Source organism: Brienomyrus brachyistius, chromosome 25 (assembly GCF_023856365.1).
Source record: "Brienomyrus brachyistius isolate T26 chromosome 25, BBRACH_0.4, whole genome shotgun sequence".
NCBI classification, from domain to species: domain Eukaryota; kingdom Metazoa; phylum Chordata; class Actinopteri; order Osteoglossiformes; family Mormyridae; genus Brienomyrus; species Brienomyrus brachyistius.
In genome coordinates, this window is record NC_064557.1 from 10,441,989 (window position 1) to 10,460,005 (window position 18,017).

General features: G+C 41.8%; 1 protein-coding gene across 1 annotated transcript; it reads left to right on the forward strand.

Annotated features, from left to right (window-relative positions):
• On the forward strand, positions 1–16,042 carry LOC125720744 (probable carboxypeptidase X1). Its single transcript, XM_048996550.1, has 13 exons — positions 1–423; positions 5,047–5,156; positions 5,415–5,554; positions 5,937–6,021; positions 6,857–7,007; positions 8,307–8,386; positions 9,012–9,135; positions 10,910–11,106; positions 11,527–11,706; positions 14,203–14,497; positions 14,603–14,742; positions 14,873–14,975; positions 15,073–16,042. Exons 1-13 carry the CDS (start codon positions 90–92, stop codon positions 15,378–15,380), a joined length of 2,247 nt encoding a protein of 748 aa, XP_048852507.1. The 5' UTR covers positions 1–89; the 3' UTR covers positions 15,381–16,042.
• Positions 16,043–18,017: the final 1,975 nt, after the last annotated feature.

Genomic DNA, 18,017 nt, shown 5'->3' on the forward strand with positions numbered 1-18,017 from the left:
TTTTCAGTCGTGCAGAATTTGCTTTGTTTGAAGAAAGTTTATTTGCAGTTTTAATGGGACTGTAGCAATCCAAACGGAATATAATAGTGATGCATATAAGATTAGAGATGACTTTTGCTCTGATGTCCTCTATCTGCACTTTAATTATTTTGTGTACGACCCTTTGCGCTACTTTCCCCAATAATGAAACGACTACAATCAGTTATGCAGAATTTACTAACCAAACGGTTTCTCAAAATCGCGGATCTGATGATAACGTTCACAATGTCCGTTTCAAAAACACATCGACACCGAATAAAAATATTAAAATCCCAAAGGTAACTACTGTTTTGAGTTTGAATACGGAGAAAAACGACTATGTTCATGAAAATCTTGAGAAAACTATTTTGAGTAGAAGCCGTGATGAAAACCTCTCGGATCTTGGTGAGTTTTTCTTTGTACTGTATTTTCTATTCGATAATTTATAAAACACAATTTTATATACGATTTAGGTATACAGTACCCCTTGTTCCTCTTTTATGGTCTTGATTGTTATCATTAGGTTATCAATAATTATTACTACTATACTACTGTTATTATGAACATTATTGTTGTTGTTGATATACTATTATTCAGAATGTATTTTTGTCGGTTAATTTTGATGGTCCTGAATCAACATAAAATAGCAAATGTCTGTAGAATAACATTTATGTTACGCGCGGAAATAAGAAAATATTGGCATATCTTTGACAGCTGCGGACGCGCTTTACACGGTGGTGGCTGGACTTTGGTTCAGACACGCTGCTGAAGCACTCAACATACAAATCAGCTAGTAAGAGCTCGCCTTTTAGCCGAACCTGGCGTGGTTTCATGAAAAAATTAAGAATACATATCAAAATAGTTGCTGACTGCAGGCACGCATTTTTCCTTCAGAATGAACCTTGACAATAAAGGGTATTGCAACAAGTTCGATGTTCTTAAGGGGATCAGTTATAGGTTGAAGTCCATGGCTTACACGCTGTGCTGTGTCTTGCTATCAGGAATGACGTACTGGATACATGTGCATAATATACCAAGACAACATAATGTCTTGACCAAAACAAATATTAAGAAAAAAACAAGTAGTTGAAGGCCAAAGGGGTCAGCCTCGAACCTACAACAAAATTGAAGCAGGACTCACTGAGGGCTGACTGCTTAGACCAGTGATTTTCAAGCACTGTGCCAGAGACTGTAAGGTGTACCGTGGGAAATTATCCAATTTCACTTAATTGGTCTAAAAACGTTTTAGAGAATTAATTACTATTTGCAAATAATATGCCATCGTCAAATATCTGTACTGTAATAGTGATGTATTCTAAACAAACAAAGCTGTTTCAACATTTCCACGACATATCTGTGTGAGCTGAGCTTTTCAAGCCTGACTCATATAAAAACTAAAAACAGAGAGAGACAATTCCTGCCAGGATATCAGCTTTGTGTTCATCCAAACAGGCTCCGGTTTCACACTGAGTGAGTATAAATAAATTGAGAGACTATTTTGTCATTACTAAGCTGCAGAGTGTCATTTTGTAACATTTTCGGTTGGTGGTGGGCCGAGGGATTTTTTCAATGGAAGAAATGTGCCATGGCTTAAAAAAAAGGTTGAAATGCACTGGCTTAGACCATTAAACCACATGGTAGCCTGGCTAATGGGGAAAAACACTCGGGGACTGAGGGGCTACAAGAGAGGAGGGGGAAACAGGATGGCCAGCGACACCTGCTGGCCAAATGGGGATAAGACACATGGGACAGGGTCAGATGGGTACTGATCCAGGTACATATATGCATAGGTATTTAAAGGGGGAAAAATACCCATGTCGGCAAGGAAAACTAGGCCAAACTGGAACTATTCATTTTATATAGGAGGGCAGCAGAATACAACATGGTAGCCTGCATTTCAAAGTGATTGGAAGCATTAATGGTTGTTGTATGCCTATTTTAAACTGTCTTCTACTTGCATTGTTTTTGAAACTTTTGTGTTGTGTAGTTTCCCTTATTGTAACAACCATTTTATTGGTGGCCTCATCCTTGTAAGAGCAGGTTTTGTGTCATTAGGGTGATTGTAGCAGTGGATTGTTTCACAGCTAAATACTGTTGGTGACTCTGACGTAGCCAATTCAGCCATTCTGTTTCTTTCTATGTCAGTTGCATTGTTTGATGTGAACCTGTATGGATGTTCTGTAATGGGATCTAACTGCGGACATAACATGCATAGACCTGTATGTTCATGGTTCCTCGCTTCATAAGTCAACTTCATCTGCTGGTGCATCAAGAACAATGTGAGTCACGAGACACTAAGTTTTGTTCATTCCAGCTGTACTGCGGTCTTCATGTAATCATGTTTCATAAATTTTTGTGTTCCCCTTTTGATGACATGTTCATGCAAAATTTGCCACAATTTTCCAAGCCCCTCGCCCACCCCTGCTTCTAAAGCACATCTGTAAATGACACTTGTTTATTTTTTCACAAGCCACTGTCACCTCTAGTTCATTTCGGCTTTTTAGTATTTAAGGAATTAAACATTTCAATCATTTCATTAAAACATTCAGCTCTGTCTGCATTGAAATGGGTCCTGAGTCTGGAGTGGATGGGCCTATGTCTTTTTGTCTCTGTGTGGGGGTATCTGTGTATGTTGTGGGGATGTTTGTATGGTGTATGTGCATGGCTGAGAGGTGTGTTTGCCGGGTGTCTGTGTGGATGGTGGGGGCCTGGGTCCGGGGCTCGCTGCTCTGTCCTGGGTGCGGTTGGTCTCCTGAGCATGGTTGCTGGCCCCTTTCTTCGGGGTGGTGGCCCGGGGTGGGGGCTCGGGCCTCTCCGGCGTGGGGGGGGCTCTCTACCGGGGGCTGGTCGCACCCGGCCGCCTGGGGTCCTAGGGACCCTGGCCTTGGCTCGTACGGGAGCGGCCGCGCCCTCGCGGGGTTGGCTACCTGTTGCCTCTGGTTCTCTGGAGCTCATGCCCTTTTGGCTGCGGGGGCTGCGTCTGGGACCTCCCTCCTTCCCCGGCTGGGGTGGGGGTGCGTCTATCATTAGGACGTGGGGCCCCGGCTCTTCCGTGCTCTTTGGGGGCTGTGGACGTCCTGATCCTCCCGGGCCTGTCTCCGCTGACCTCTGGCTCTTGTGGGGTGTGGTTGCGGCCTCCCACCCTTGCTATTTAGTACATTCCATGTTGAAAACACACACACACTTGCCTACACAGTTAAGCACACATGTACATATACTTACACGCACCCATCCAAGCACACACTAAGATTTTATATGCTTGTATAGTTGTGTTACTGTCTGCACACTTTACTTTTGTTTATTCCTTTCTGAATCTATCCATTCCTTTTTTTTTCTTTTTTCTGTCTTTTTTTTTCTCCTTTTCCTTCTTTTTTATCCCCTCCTAATTTGTCCCTCCTCTACGGCCAGCTCACCCACTACAATGTTTTTACATGTGTGAAAAATGAAATAAATGAATAAAATTAAAAGAAATCGATCAACATGAGGGGCCTATACAGCGCTTATAGCGCCCCTCATAGTAAAGCAAACATGTTTGGCACAGCAGTGCATTCAGACCGTGATTCTGCTTGCTAAAGCTGCCTGACAGGACAAAGGGACAAAAAAATAAAATAAAAATGGGTCCTGAAAATGGTACTTTGTTTTTTTACATCAGACTTTCTATTGTCTTAAATGCAACATGACTCTGTAACGCTGCCTGCAGTTCTGCGGGTATTTTTGCCCTTCAGAATCTTCTTCTGGTAGGAATCTTCTTGCCAGAAGATTCTCTGGCTTTCCACCACACACCAGTTCCCCACAAATCATCCCTTTACTTCCACTGATGCCTAACATCTGAGCACTAAACTGTGTCTAAATATCAAGTACAGACAACAAGTTTTAAACAAACTAACTTTCCACAGCTGCAAAGTCTTGTGCAAAGCATTTTCCTATTCAGCAGCTTCCAGACCTCTGATCTAATCACTGATCTAGAAGGAAATGATTTTGTATAGCCCATGTAATATTTATATATAAAGACATATGTATGCAAATGTATGTCATTTCTTTTCTGGTGAAGCTTTATCTGATTGGGCATAGACATATGAAAGATAAATGACATGGTATTGTGCAGATTGTCTTGCTCAAATTCTCACATTGTGTGATTTAGGATGCAAACTGAAATAAAGTCACTCTACAGGCATAGCTGTGAACTTACTGTATGCTGTCTTGACAACAATAGAGTATTATTGTGAGTGAATGTGGCTATTTTGCATTAGCAGTTCAGCATAACTGTCTTATCCAAAGCCTGAGCTCTGCTCATTCTCCCTCATTTCTTCCTGCCCTGCAGCGTCTGCTCTCTGTGAGCCAGTGTCCCTGCAGTTCTGCATGTTCCCTCAGCCTGAGACACTCTGTCCCCCATTCCCCATAATGTGGCTGTTGGGAGTGACTGCGTACCATCGTTCTCTCTAGCATTTACTCACTGTGTTTGTTCTGTGATAACAGAAATATCATCACCCCATCACACCCCTACAATCATTCTATATGCACCCATCTGTCATTCTGCTCCCCCCTGAAAAAAAACACACTTACGTTCCGCTACACATCTATAGCCAGCGGGCACTTAACCAGGGGCTCTTCTTGGGAAGCTTTAGCCTCCCCAAATAAATTTACACTTATTGGTTTAAAATCAGACCCCCCCCCCTCCCAGTTTTAGCCCCCGTTTCATTAAATTTCTATTGAATCTCCTGGCTGTAACACACTACAGGCCCTCACTGGATGGCTGCGGATTCACTGAACAGTATTATTGAATACACTGATGCATGTTTACAATGCTACTAATTTTATATCTTATACTGTTATGGCTACAATGCTGCTAACTTGAATACAGGATTGCACTTGCAGTTCACCCTTCATCTAACATTATACTCATTTATTTTTAATATGTGGCATTGGTGGAAAAGATGCAGTTTGTTGTATGTACAGAATCACAATTATTCTATTCTATTCTATTCTATTCTATTCTATTCTATTCTATTCTATTCTATTATATTCCAGATTGTCCCCCCCTGGGTTTGGAGTCTCTGCGGGTGGATGACAGCCAGCTCCAGGCCTCCTCCTTTCAGCGAATTGGGCTTGGTCCACACCGAGGTCGACTGAACATCCAGGTCAGAGTATTGTTGACTGTCATGTTACACCATATTACAGATTATCTTATTTAAGCCTGGGGCTCCCTTATACAGAATACACCATTCAGATATGTATAGGTCATATTGGTTAATGGCATACTGTATCCTACATTATATAGCATCTTTAATATGTTACCTTTTTAGTTCCTTTGAAGACAATGTGTTGTGACCATTCAGTGCAGTTAGGGCTGAAGTAGTGAGCCGGATCCGTAACCCTGTCCTATTCTGGGTGTGCAGTCTGGCCTTGAGGACGGGGACCTGCACGACGGTGCCTGGTGTGCCCAGTATGAGGACCAGAACCAGTGGCTGGAGCTGGATGCGCGGTGGCCCACCCTCTTCACTGGGGTGATCCTGCAGGGCAGGAATTCCATATGGAGGTCAGCAAACCTGAATCATTGTCCAGCCTGGAGCTTACCACCTAATGCAAGTATTGTGGCATATAAGCCCATTAATTAAGCCAGAATCCAACAAAGTTTGTAGATTTCTCTGCTCAGTCGCGCCTGCTAAACCCGGTAATTAGCTGAGTCAGAGATGTGTTTGGGCAGGGAAATCGGCAAACTGTGTTGGATTCTGGGCCTCCAGGACTGGAATTGGGGAACTCTGCCTTAAGGCATAAAAATTTAAACCGAAAATGTTGTTTTTTATTGTTTCATTATTACCTTGATTTGTAGTCAGTCTCTTCAAGAGTCCTCCCATATTGGCCCCTGATATAACACACAAATTTCAACATGAATGGCTGCTTCTCCTTGTTCCATGCAGCCAGCACTGGGTTCACACATATAAAGTGCAGCTGAGCAATGACTCCCTCCGGTGGACGTCCAGCATGAATGGGACAGACGAGGCTGTGAGTTCCCCTGATGTATTATCCATCATTTCTTGTCGTTATTTCCCTGTCACATGTTCTTTATTTATGATTGTATCTTGGTATATAAGATTTTACTATAAACTTCAAGATCCTTTCTTGTTTCATCCCCTATTTATTGCATATTAGTAGTTCTTTTGTTATACTGCGGTCTGTGCTGTCTTGCACTGTCTTGTCCTGTATTGCACTGCTGTCTGTCCTGTATTGCACTGCGGTCTGTGCTGTCTTGCACTGTCTGTCCTGTCTTGCACTGCTGTCTGTGATATCTTGCACAGTCTTGTCCTGTATTGCACTTCTGTCTGTCCTATGTTACACTGCAGTTTGTCCTGTATTGCACTACAGTTGTCCTATTGTCCCCCATGCACCTGTCCCCTCCCCTGCAACTGTGGTATAAGAACTTCACTGTGTTTCTAGGAACACATGTGACAATAAATCTTGAAACCTGAAAATAAGAGAGAAACGTATATTTGGGGTAAAACTGGTAATTGCAGGCACTACTATAAATTGTCCAAACAAACAGCTGCTCAGTTAGTAGAGTTTCCTGGTTCCTGGATCTTGGGTCTCTGTCCTTTTTAGAGTTGTAGTATAAGGTAGCAAGCACCACACAGACTATGAAACTAGACTTGCTCCAGGATCCCACCTTCTATTAGTATCCTAGAGCAAGGAAATTCATATGAGAGCATTTTAATAAAGGTAAGCAGGTTTTAGGTAACATTTATAAACTAAATCAATAAAATACTGAAATGATTTTGGAGGTAGGATATCGGTGGTATCAGCTTTCTTTGTGTCGTTTGACCATAAGACTGATCTTTGGCAGGTCTTTGAAGGTAACCAGGATTCGGAGACGCCCGTGCTGGCCCTGCTCCCTGTGCCGACGGTAGCCCGCTATCTCCGCATCAACCCCCAAAGCTGGTTCTTCAATGGCACCATATGCCTGCGGGCTGAGGTACTGGGCTGCCCTCTGCCAGGTACCGGCCCTGTCTGCCAGTGTGCCATTTATGCACCTTATATGCAAGTTTATGCATGCTACTGTCAGACTGTCCCACCCCCCGGCAGCACACTCTCAGAAAAAAAGGCTACAGGCCTGGTACAGTTTTGTTTCCCAAGGTATAAACAACATTAAAGTACCTCCAATAGTACAAAATGTCCATATTGACAAAAGAGTCCATTTCTATACCTTAAATCAGACTAAAAGGTACATTTATCTACATCTAAGGTATAATTGGCACACCCTTGGGGGTACAGCCCCAGTGACGAGTAATTATACAGATACTCCTCAGTTCTTGACCTACCTGTTTACCAACCGCCCAAACGTACAACCAGTTTGGCGTTTCTATTATGTTCTGTTTGTTCTGCTCGGTAATTTATTTGGGTCGACGAAGGAAGGTTCTATAATGTTTACAGTAACTGACTTTTATTTTGATATGCCATATCAGTTTACACTGAACTTATTTCGATATGTTGCCTTTGGTTTGATGCACATGCTTTGCATTGTGGGATAGGGAACCTCCAGACGTACGCAAGGTTGAAGTTTCCTTTGTCTTATACTTTTCTTACGTTTTCAAAAGCAGTGGCTCTAAGTTTTTTACTTGTTTCATATCTTAGTTAATAGGTTCAAGTGACTTATTTTCTGTGCCCTGTTTTAGTTCAGTAAAGTGCAAAAGGACGCTAACAGTGATTCACTGGATTGCATTGATACTAATTTGTGATAAGTGCCTAGTATGTATTAGCATGTCATTTATTTGTAATTCCATAGATGATTAGCATTAGCACTTATCTACCAGCTTGTTGTGGGTTTGCTTTGCTAAATAAGAGATCTCCTAAGTCTTCCCTGTGTTTTTTTAGTTACAGTTTCACTCATAGATTATCACCTGACGCATACTGAGAAATCGCATACCAGGAACAGCGCACTGTTTAATACAGTATACAGTACACTACTGTTTAAACATTTATAAATATATTGAACATACCAGTACAGTGTACTTGAAATATTGGTAAGGGGCGGCTCCTCGATTATTGACCAATTCGCTTAACAACCTAGTCATAAGAATGATAAATGATAAATGAGGAGTGTCCTGGAATTTATTCAACTCGTTCCACCAGCTACAAATTAAAAAGTCCTTCTTTTTTAATTGAATAAAAATTTCAAAAAAACAGATGCTCCATGTTTACAAAAAGCTTTATACATTTTTTTTCAAATATCATTGAGGAGGGTGGTATAAATTTGTATATGTTTATGGGTAAATATTTGTACTAAATAACTGTAGAGCCTGACTTCCGGGAAGAGGAATCAGGTTCGGTGGACCATCTGGATTTCAGACATCACAACTACAAGGAAATGAGGAAGGTGAGAACAGAGCCTGATATTGAATTTTTCATTGTGTGTTTAAAGTAAACAAGTAATCCTCAGGTTATAAATGAGATCCATTCCCTAAATCTGTCTTAAAGTCAAATTTGTAGGTAAGTTGGATCAGGTAAATATGATTCTTATTTAGTGTAAGCATATAGTGTATATTTTAATGTTTTATGCATATAAAACACTTAGGAAACACTTCCAAATACACTAAAACATCTAACATAATGATATATAATAATATACTGCATTAATAAAAGTAACTACATACGGTACTGTACTTGACCTTGAGCTGATGAACTGCAATGCTTTAATGAGCATCGCAAAGTAGAGTGTGCGTTTGTTATTACGAACCATTGTATTTGACTCAAATTGTATAATTGGCTTTTTGGCAGAGATTTTATAAATACAATTTGTTCATAAGTCAGATTCTTAACCCTGAGGACTTTCTGTATAAGTAATTTGTATCTGCTTGTGTTTCTCATCTCATATTTGTGAATGTGGTTACTGTTATGGACCAGTGACCAAATCATATCCATGTATACTGAGAGTCTACCCCCCTCAGTGCATGAAGACTGCTACAATCATGGCTGAAATATGACCGGTTCTCCTCCCCCAGTTCATGAAGGCGGTGACCGAGGAGTGTCCTGACATTACGCGTATGTACAGTATCGGCAAGAGCTATACAGGCCTCAAGCTGTACGTAATGGAGATCTCAGACAATCCTGGCAAACATGAGTTAGGTGAGTGCTAAGTGTGCGCTGCTTAGTTACTAGAAGATTTCAGGCTCAAATGTTGTTCTTCTGCTAAACATATTAGAGGAGAATTCAAATTATTATGGTCAGAAAAGTTCTATAACAGGGTCACTCTCATAAGCATTTTGTTCTGCTTTGTACTGCGTGTGAGTTGCCCTTGGCAAAGGCAAAGCACATATACAAAATAGATGTTGGAGGTGAAGGGGGTAACAGCAGAAAGCCCTGCAGTGTCTGGTTTGGCAAATGGAATGGGTCATGCGTGAGTTTAGATCATACCATTGGAAAGAAATGGGCTCCATTCCAGGGACTTATCAAGTTGCAGAAGGTCTGAATAACATGTCTGAATGTCTGTCTGTCTGTCTGTCTAACTGTTGTGGTAGAAAATTTTTAAATATGACATTTAGAATAAAAGTCTGGACCTCTCAGTTTGGTGAGTAAAGGAAATCTCTTTTATTCCAGCAATCCAGCAAAGCGCTCTCATCACACTCTGGCACTTGGTACGAAATCACCTGGAGCTCACAGAGCAACCAGTTGATAAACCATAACTCCCAATTCCCAATAAGGACTTCTAAGTCCTGATTGGTCACTAAACACCAACAAACCGAGCTCAAACGTATAACAAACACAATTCTCCTGCTCTATTGGTTCACCTTGGCAACAAGGTAAAATCCACCCATTTTGCTCAGTTTACCAGAACATGTTTCGACTGCTAGGCTCCTACTTGAGATATTGCTATATATTGTCTGCCGCAACAATTTTATAAAGTTATAACTGGCTGTGCACCAGTTGGGGCAGCTTCGAATCTCTTCCTGCAGGTGGTTTCTCCCCCTCCCTTTTGTTCCGCTGTCTGCCTCTCCAAAGTCTGAACTTTCTTCAGGGTTTGCGGAACTTACTGCAGGCAGCTCTCATGAAGCGAAGTCACACAGTATTCAAAACAATCTCTTCTTGCCTAAGGCCTAAGAAATAACAGACCCAATATGCCTCCCTCTCGGGCCTACCAATGTCCAATTTTACTTCCACACTGTCTGTCTATCTGTCTGTCTATCTGTCTGTCTGTGTGTCTGTCTGTGTGTCTGTCGGTCTGTGTGTCCATGAAGAGCAAAAGAGAAACTTTGATCATAAACTTACTTACTCTTGCTTGCAAGTAGGTTAGTGACATGCTTTTAAAACACAGGAGCAGGCCTTGGAATACTCATAAAAAGGAGGCATTTTTTCATGAGTCTCTGGGACGATACTGGTTTTCATTCTGTTCGCTTTCATTCGTTTTGTTGTAAATTTGATGCAGGCTTACCCACTTATTCATACTGACAAAGCCAGCAGAAAAGAAAGTTCCAGCAAAATGGAAACCTTTGCAGTTGTCAGATAATTCATTCAGCAAAACTAAAGAAGTGAAGTTTTTTCAAATGAACTCACTATCAAAAATGACTCAGTGTTTTGCTATTTCCTCACTAGGCTTCTGTCAGCATTATTCAGAACAGAAGAAAACTTGATCAGAAAACCTAAATGCATTAGTTAACAAGGTAGAATGTAAGTTAGGGTGACAAAAAAAATACCACAATAACGTTTTTATAAACTCAGCTTTTTAACTGAATGCACTTCAGTCCCGATAACTATGCCACTGGAGATATCGTACAATTTTACGATGTAAATCCAGGAAACCAAGAGCATTTATGCCTCAAAATATGTGCTGGGTAACAGTGCTGGTACGCTGGGGGACATTCTGGGTGTGATCCTCTCGACACCTGCCCTGTGTTTCCTGTAGGTGAGCCAGAGTTCCGCTACGTGGCCGGGATGCATGGGAACGAGGCCCTCGGCCGAGAGCTCCTCCTTAATCTGATGCAGCACCTCTGCAGGGAATATAAAAACGGCAGGGAACGTGTCGTGCGCTTAGTGAAGGAGACACGCATCCACCTGCTGCCGTCTATGAATCCTGATGGTTATGAGGAAGCATATAGCAAGGTAGAAAGGAGGGAAACACTAACAGTAGGCATGCTATTACACTACAAGAAGGGAAATCTAAGATGAAATGTCTTAAATCAAGGCTTATATATTTTTTGTCTAAGAAGGTATTTATCTTAGCAGGTAGTTTTATGTCAGAGCATTTCGCTTGTTTCAAGCTTTATCATGTTTTTACTTGTTTTAAAAAAACAGTAAAGTATTTGAGCAAGTAATTTTGCTCAAAATGGGGGAAATATTACTTAAGCAAAATAATTTTAACTATTTTGTTTTGGACTATAATTACGCATTTTACTCACTATTAAGGAGAGGAATTGTGAGCCGATGTTTCAGTTAAGATCATAAATAGAATGTAAATGGTCAAGTTATAAAATGCTCTGTCATCTTTTGTGTGAAGTAAAAATGGTGGCGTGTGCCCTTCAGGGCTCCGAGCTCTCCGGCTGGGCCCTGGGCCGGTACAGTTATGAGGGCATCGACATGAACCACAACTTTGCAGACCTGAATAACATCATGTGGGATGCCCAGGAGAAAGAGAAGGACAAGTCAAAAGCCAGCAACCACTACATCCCCATTCCTGAGTACTACACGTCAGAAGATGCCTTTGTAAGGAGAAGCAGCCGAGACTGCAGCACTCATTCTATAGTCAGTCAATCAATTAATCAGTCAATCAATCAGTCAGACTTTATTCATATAGCGCTTTTTCTACAAACACAATGCAACACAAAGTGTTTTATAATAAACAATATCAACCCACCCCTACTGCCACCCTCACCCAAGCTGTGTAAAATAAAGGGACAAAAGACATGAAAGACAGTTATAATTAAATAAGTAAATAAACAAATAAACAGATAGATAAGTAAATAATAAAACAATTGACCTGACAATTAAAACAGGAACTAAGGAAGCATTACCGTGGATCTCAGAAATACCAGAGGCATAGTGAGTAAAATTATGAATGGTGAGTTAATAAGAAGGAAAATATAAAGCTATGATAGATAATAAAATATGATAAAGATCAATAAAAGAGGAGAAAAAGTACAAGCAACTACAAAATAAAAGTATAAATGGTGGGATGTAAAAGGAGGATAAAAATAGAGACAGAACATCAGGGATAGAATTATAATAATAAAAAAGAGATCAAAAGACATGAGATGTTATGGGATGAAAAGATATAAGTAAGGTGTTAAAAGGAAGATGATCGAAAGTATTAAAAGAGGACATCAAGTAATAAAGCGGACGAATATATAAATAAGTAGAAAAGTAACAAATGACGTTCACATATATAGATAAGCAGACAGATAAATAAATCAAGTTTGGTAAAACAATAGAACTCAAGCGAAAGCCAGATTGGAAATGTATGTCTTCTTTGAAAAATATGAACATCCTCTGATGCCCTCAGGTCTTCAGGAAGGCTGTTCCACAGAAGTGGACCATAGTAGCATAAGGATGCTTCACCGTGGGTTTTAGTCCAAACTTTAGGGATAATTAAAAGGCTGCTACCTGAAGACCTGAGCTGTTTAGAGGGTTCATTCATAGGATAAAAGCACATATGGTAAATAGATAGGTCCAAGACCATTAATAGCTTTGTAAATCAGTAAAAGAATCTTGAAATCAGTTCTGAAGCCGACTGGTAGCATGTGCAGAGACTTGGTGTAATGGGTGCACTCTTTCTGGTCTTAGTTAACACTCATGCAGCTGAGTTTTAATTGTAAAGGTGGATGTTTTTGGAACAGTGTGTGGCTCAGTGGGCTAAGCCTGTGTTCCTATAATCAGAAGGTTACCGGTTCAAACCCAGCCTCAGCACGTCTGTGGGTCCTTGAGCAAGGCCCTTAACCCCCATCTCCCTGGACACCCCAACAGGTGGCTGAACTTCACAGACGGCTTACTCTACAAAGAGCAAGTTGAGGGAGGCGTAAAGACGATTTCCCCATTGTGATCAATAAAGCCTCAGCTGTTGTTATTATTCTTAGAGAGACCAGAAAGTAAAGCATTACAGTAGTCATTCCTGCAGGTAATACAAGCATGTACTAGTGTCTCCGTGTTGGCTTGAGAGAGAAACGGACGACTCTGGCAATGTTCTTAAGGTGAGAATGCACTCTTAGCTATGCTTCGAATGTGAGGCACAAAACTCAGGTCTGAGTCAAAGACGACTCCCAGTTGTTTTATTTGTTTGCAAGGGTTAAAGGCCAGTGCTTGTAGTTTCACAAAGTTTCTCTCTCTGAGCTTCAGTACCAATCACCAATATCTCTGTTTTGTCCTGATCAAGCTGTAGAACGTGATAAAATGAATAGAAATTTAGAGTAACAATACTAGTTAGAGTAGTAGAATGGTAGTAGCAATGGGAGCCTTTCCAAACAGAGTATTTTGTACTCCCCATCAGAGCTGTACAGAGGCAGGTGGGCAAAGGTCAAAAAAGGGCCTAATGCCCTTTAAGGTTCACACACAAGTTCATGTTAAGTAATTTGGGCGAATTGAGCAGGTGCTCAGGTACCCCCAGCCACCAGTCCCCAACCAGCCGCCTGTTCCCCATTGTGTCGCACTGTAAATGTCCATGATTAACACTTGCTAACAAATGTTCCCAATCATTGTGACCCTGCACCGAATAAACAATTATGCATGGGGGGATTTCGTTAGTAGTATACCTCAGTATCAGCTGTTTTATAAACACAGTATTCTCTCAAGGGAAACTTCTACACTTGTCAAAAGGAATCGGCCAATTAAAAAAAGTGAATTTCTGACTATAGATTAGATTCTGTTTCAGAGCATATCAAAGAAAGCAGGAAATGGCCCATTTATCCTCTGATTATCACTATCGGTTATGTAGTGAGGGAACGTGTGAAGTGAGATTTGCTGCTTGCTTCGCTGTGCTATACACAGGGTGGCACAAGCTCTCCTGTATGGTGGTCATTAACATACAACCACTAATGGGCACCAGACTCTACACTCCATTAACAACTAATCTCCACATTTAATGCTGCTACATTCAGCCAAACAGGAGGAAACTCAGCTTCCCAAAAAGAAACAACTGATGACAGACAATTAAAAACACAAAACAGGAAACAAAGTCTGCTTTTCATGCAGATTTATTTCTGGACGTAGGTTGCCCCAGAGACCCGTGCAGTCATCAGCTGGATGCAGGATATCCCCTTCGTGCTGAGCGCCAACCTGCATGGGGGAGAGATGGTAGTCACCTACCCTTTTGACTGCACCCGGCACTGGATCCCCCAGGAGAACACGCCCACGGCTGATGATGGCTTCTTCTGCTGGCTGGCCTCGGTCTACGCCAGCACCAACCGGGCAATGGCCAATCCTGAGCGCCGCATCTGCCATTACGAGGATTTCCAGCAGCACAACAACATCATCAACGGCGCAGACTGGCACACTTTACCTGGCAGTGGGTTTGCTGTCTGACTGTAACTTCAGTTTAATAAGAATGCTCAGCCTTTCTCAATATTATGGCTATTAAATGCTATTGAGTTTTTTTGTGCCTGTGTTACAGGTATGAATGACTTTAGCTACCTGCACACTAACTGCTTCGAGGTGACAGTAGAGCTATCCTGTGACAAGTTCCCCCATGCCAGTGAGCTTCCTCGTGAATGGGAGAACAACAAGGAATCCCTGTTACTCTACATGGAGCAGGTGACCTGTTTAACTGGTTTAACACCCTTCTTTTCCAACTGCTGCAATATCATTCCTGACCCTTAAGCAGGTCGACTTAAATAATTAAATTTATCATGAATATTTTCTGTCCTTTCTTTTGTCCTTAAAGGTTCACCGGGGAATTAAAGGTGTGGTAAGAGATAAGAATACAGGTGCTGGAATAGCAGATGCTATAATCAAAGTGGAAAACCTGGACCATGATATAAGATCAGGTTTAGCAGCCTTTCTTGTACTTTTAAGCCTTTTGATAATGTGGATGTATTTCTCGCTGTGGTATTTCTCATATCGCTGAGTCGTCTCTCTCCCCAGCCTTAGATGGAGACTACTGGCGTCTGCTAAATCCTGGGCAGTACAAGGTGACGGTGCACGCAGTGGGCTATTTCCCTTCTGTGCGCAGGTGTTATGTGGGAAATGAGCCCAGTCCTACCATCTATGACTTCTGGCTGATCAAGACACCTCGACAAAAGCTGTACGAGATCCGAGCTAAGGATAAAAAGGTGCCTAAAGACCGGCAGCTGCAGCTGCGCACCCTGCGTCTGCGCAAGCTGCGTGTCAGCACCAAGGCCATCAACCACCGAAGAGCCCAGCAACAAAAATCCAGGACTGTGCAGCACTAATGTGATTGCGGTTTGGCTTGGTAGGCCTGCCTAACACTACATAACACTGGTTTGGCTTGGTAGGCCTGCCTAACACTACATAACACTGGTTTGGCTTGGTAGGCCTGCCTAACACTACATAACACTGGTTTGGCTTGGTAGGCCTGCCTAACACTACATAACACTGGTTTGGCTTGGTAGGCCTGCCTCACACTACATAACACTGGTTTGGCTTGGTAGGCCTGCCTAACACTACATAACACTGGTTTGGCTTGGTAGGCCTGCCTCACGCATGTGCGCACCTCACTGAAAGCAGTTCAAATTTGCGTTCTGTGTGTGATAATGCAGCATTATGAGGGATGGTGCGCAGATAGCATGTCATTTGGTAAGACAAAACGATCATTATCTGTAAAAAAAACTAGATTATGTGCTAGATTATGCTAACTGATGTTTCATATAACGTCATTAATTAAAAAAAATAAAAAGCTTATGAAGGGGACGGTATCAGTAATAGTGTCCATGGAACACTTTTTGGAATGCAACGAGTGATCTGCTTATGGCTTCTGACTGTGAGTGCATATCTTTGTTGGTATTACTTGATCTAAATGCAGGATTTCATACTGTGGACCATAATATTCTCTTTGACTGGCTAGAATATGTCATTAAAGGGACACTGCTCTTTGTTTTCGCTCCCATTTAACTGACAGTTATCAGTTTGTTAATGAACAGTGAATCTTCCAAGTCCACTAAAGTCAAACATGATGTCCCACAGGGATCAGTGCTGGCCCCCTCTGCTGTTCACTTTACATATGCTACCTCTTAGTAACATTTCTTAAAAATCATGGTGTTGGGTTTCATTGTTATGCTGATGATACAGTTATATATATATGTTAAACCAGATGATGCATTGCTGCTCTTTGGGTTAGAAGACTGTCTGTCTACTAGACATTTAGTACTGGATGGCAAAAAATGTTCCTCATGTTAAACCCAGAGAAAACAGAAGTACTGTTAGTTGGACCCAAGGCTGCTCAAAATAATAAGTTTGATTAGCTCAACCTTGGTGGTCTTCCTACTCAGCCTACTGCAGTGGTCAAAGATCTTGGTGTCCTGGTTGATTCAGATCTATGTTTCAATGCTCACACAAGAAGTATTACTAGAACTGCGTTCCACCATCTATGGAACATAGGCAAGCTTCGGAACATGTTCTCCTTTTATGATGCAGAAAAACGAAGACCCTAAAAAAACACAAAAAAATGGATCATATTAGCCCTGTACTATGCTCCCTTCTCTGGCTTCCAGTTAAATGGTGGATTGACTACAAAATACTGCTATTAACTTATAAAGCACTGAATGGATGTGTGTGATTCAGGCTCACTCTCAATATTCAAGTCTAGACTAAAAACGTGCTTGTTTAGTCTAGCTTATATGGATTCTAGTTCCAGCTCTAGCTAACTGCTCATTCCCAGTTAGACCTGTAGTCCATATCTGATGCTGAAAAGCTGGTCCATGCGTTTATCTCCACTAGACTGGACTACTGTAATGCACTTTTCTTTGGGATACCTAGCAAGAGCCTGCAGAGGCTCCAATACATTCAAAACTCTGCAGCAAGGATCCTGATGAGAGTGCGAAAACATGAGCTCATCACTCCCATTCTCCACTCACTTCATTGGCTTCCCGTCTCCGCCAGGATTGAGTATAAGGTTTTGCTTCTTACACACCAATGCGTCCATGGACATGCCTCCCCCCCCTACCTCAAAGAACTTATCAACCCACAACGCGCAATACGTTCCCTCCGTTCTACGCAGGCTAACCTCCTCCACAAACCAAGAACCAATCTGAAGACTATGGGAGATAGGGCTTTCTGTGCTGCTGCTCCAAGCCTATGGAATGCCTTCCCTGACTTCCTGAGGGCACTACAACCCACTGACTGTTTTAAAAAGCATCTAAAGACTTTTCTTTTTAACAAAACCTTTGGTTCCTCCACTTAGAGGTTTTAAATTTGTTTACTTTTAAACTATTTATTTTGTCTCTTTTTATTTTAACTTGTAGCCCTTTGAGATCCTGGGATGTAAAGGGCATTATAAATAAAATGTATTATTATTATTATTATTAGTGTGAGGTGTAGAGCTGGGTGGGGATCGGTGCCATTGGCTTTGGATAAACTGGACTGTCAGTGCTGTCACTCTAGCTTCATAATCCCTTGTGGAGTTGGAGTGCTGACATTCAGGGACTCCCCATGCCTGCGTTACCACTTGCCTCTCCCTCCTACTTATGCTGCTATAGCCATATCTGCCGGACCTTACATACTGCACACACCTAACTGTTTGTACTGCCTCTAGTCTCACCTACTTCGGCTAACTGCACATTTTATCTCCCCTATCCCTCCTGGGATGTGCTGCCTGGAGAACCAACATTATCAAGATACCCTGCCTACCCTGCTGCCTGAAACATCTCCACTACCTGTGGCATCTTTCAGGCCTGCTCACTCTTCTGCCTGTGGTATCTCCTTTGTATGCCCTGCTAATGTACCACTGATCGTTCTGCCATCAGAAGCAGCGCCTGCACCTGCTTGCCCCACACTTTGAAACTCAAATCATAAAATTTGTACAGTGTAAATTGGGACTTTGCCACCTTGCTCATTTGACTTCCACTGCTGCC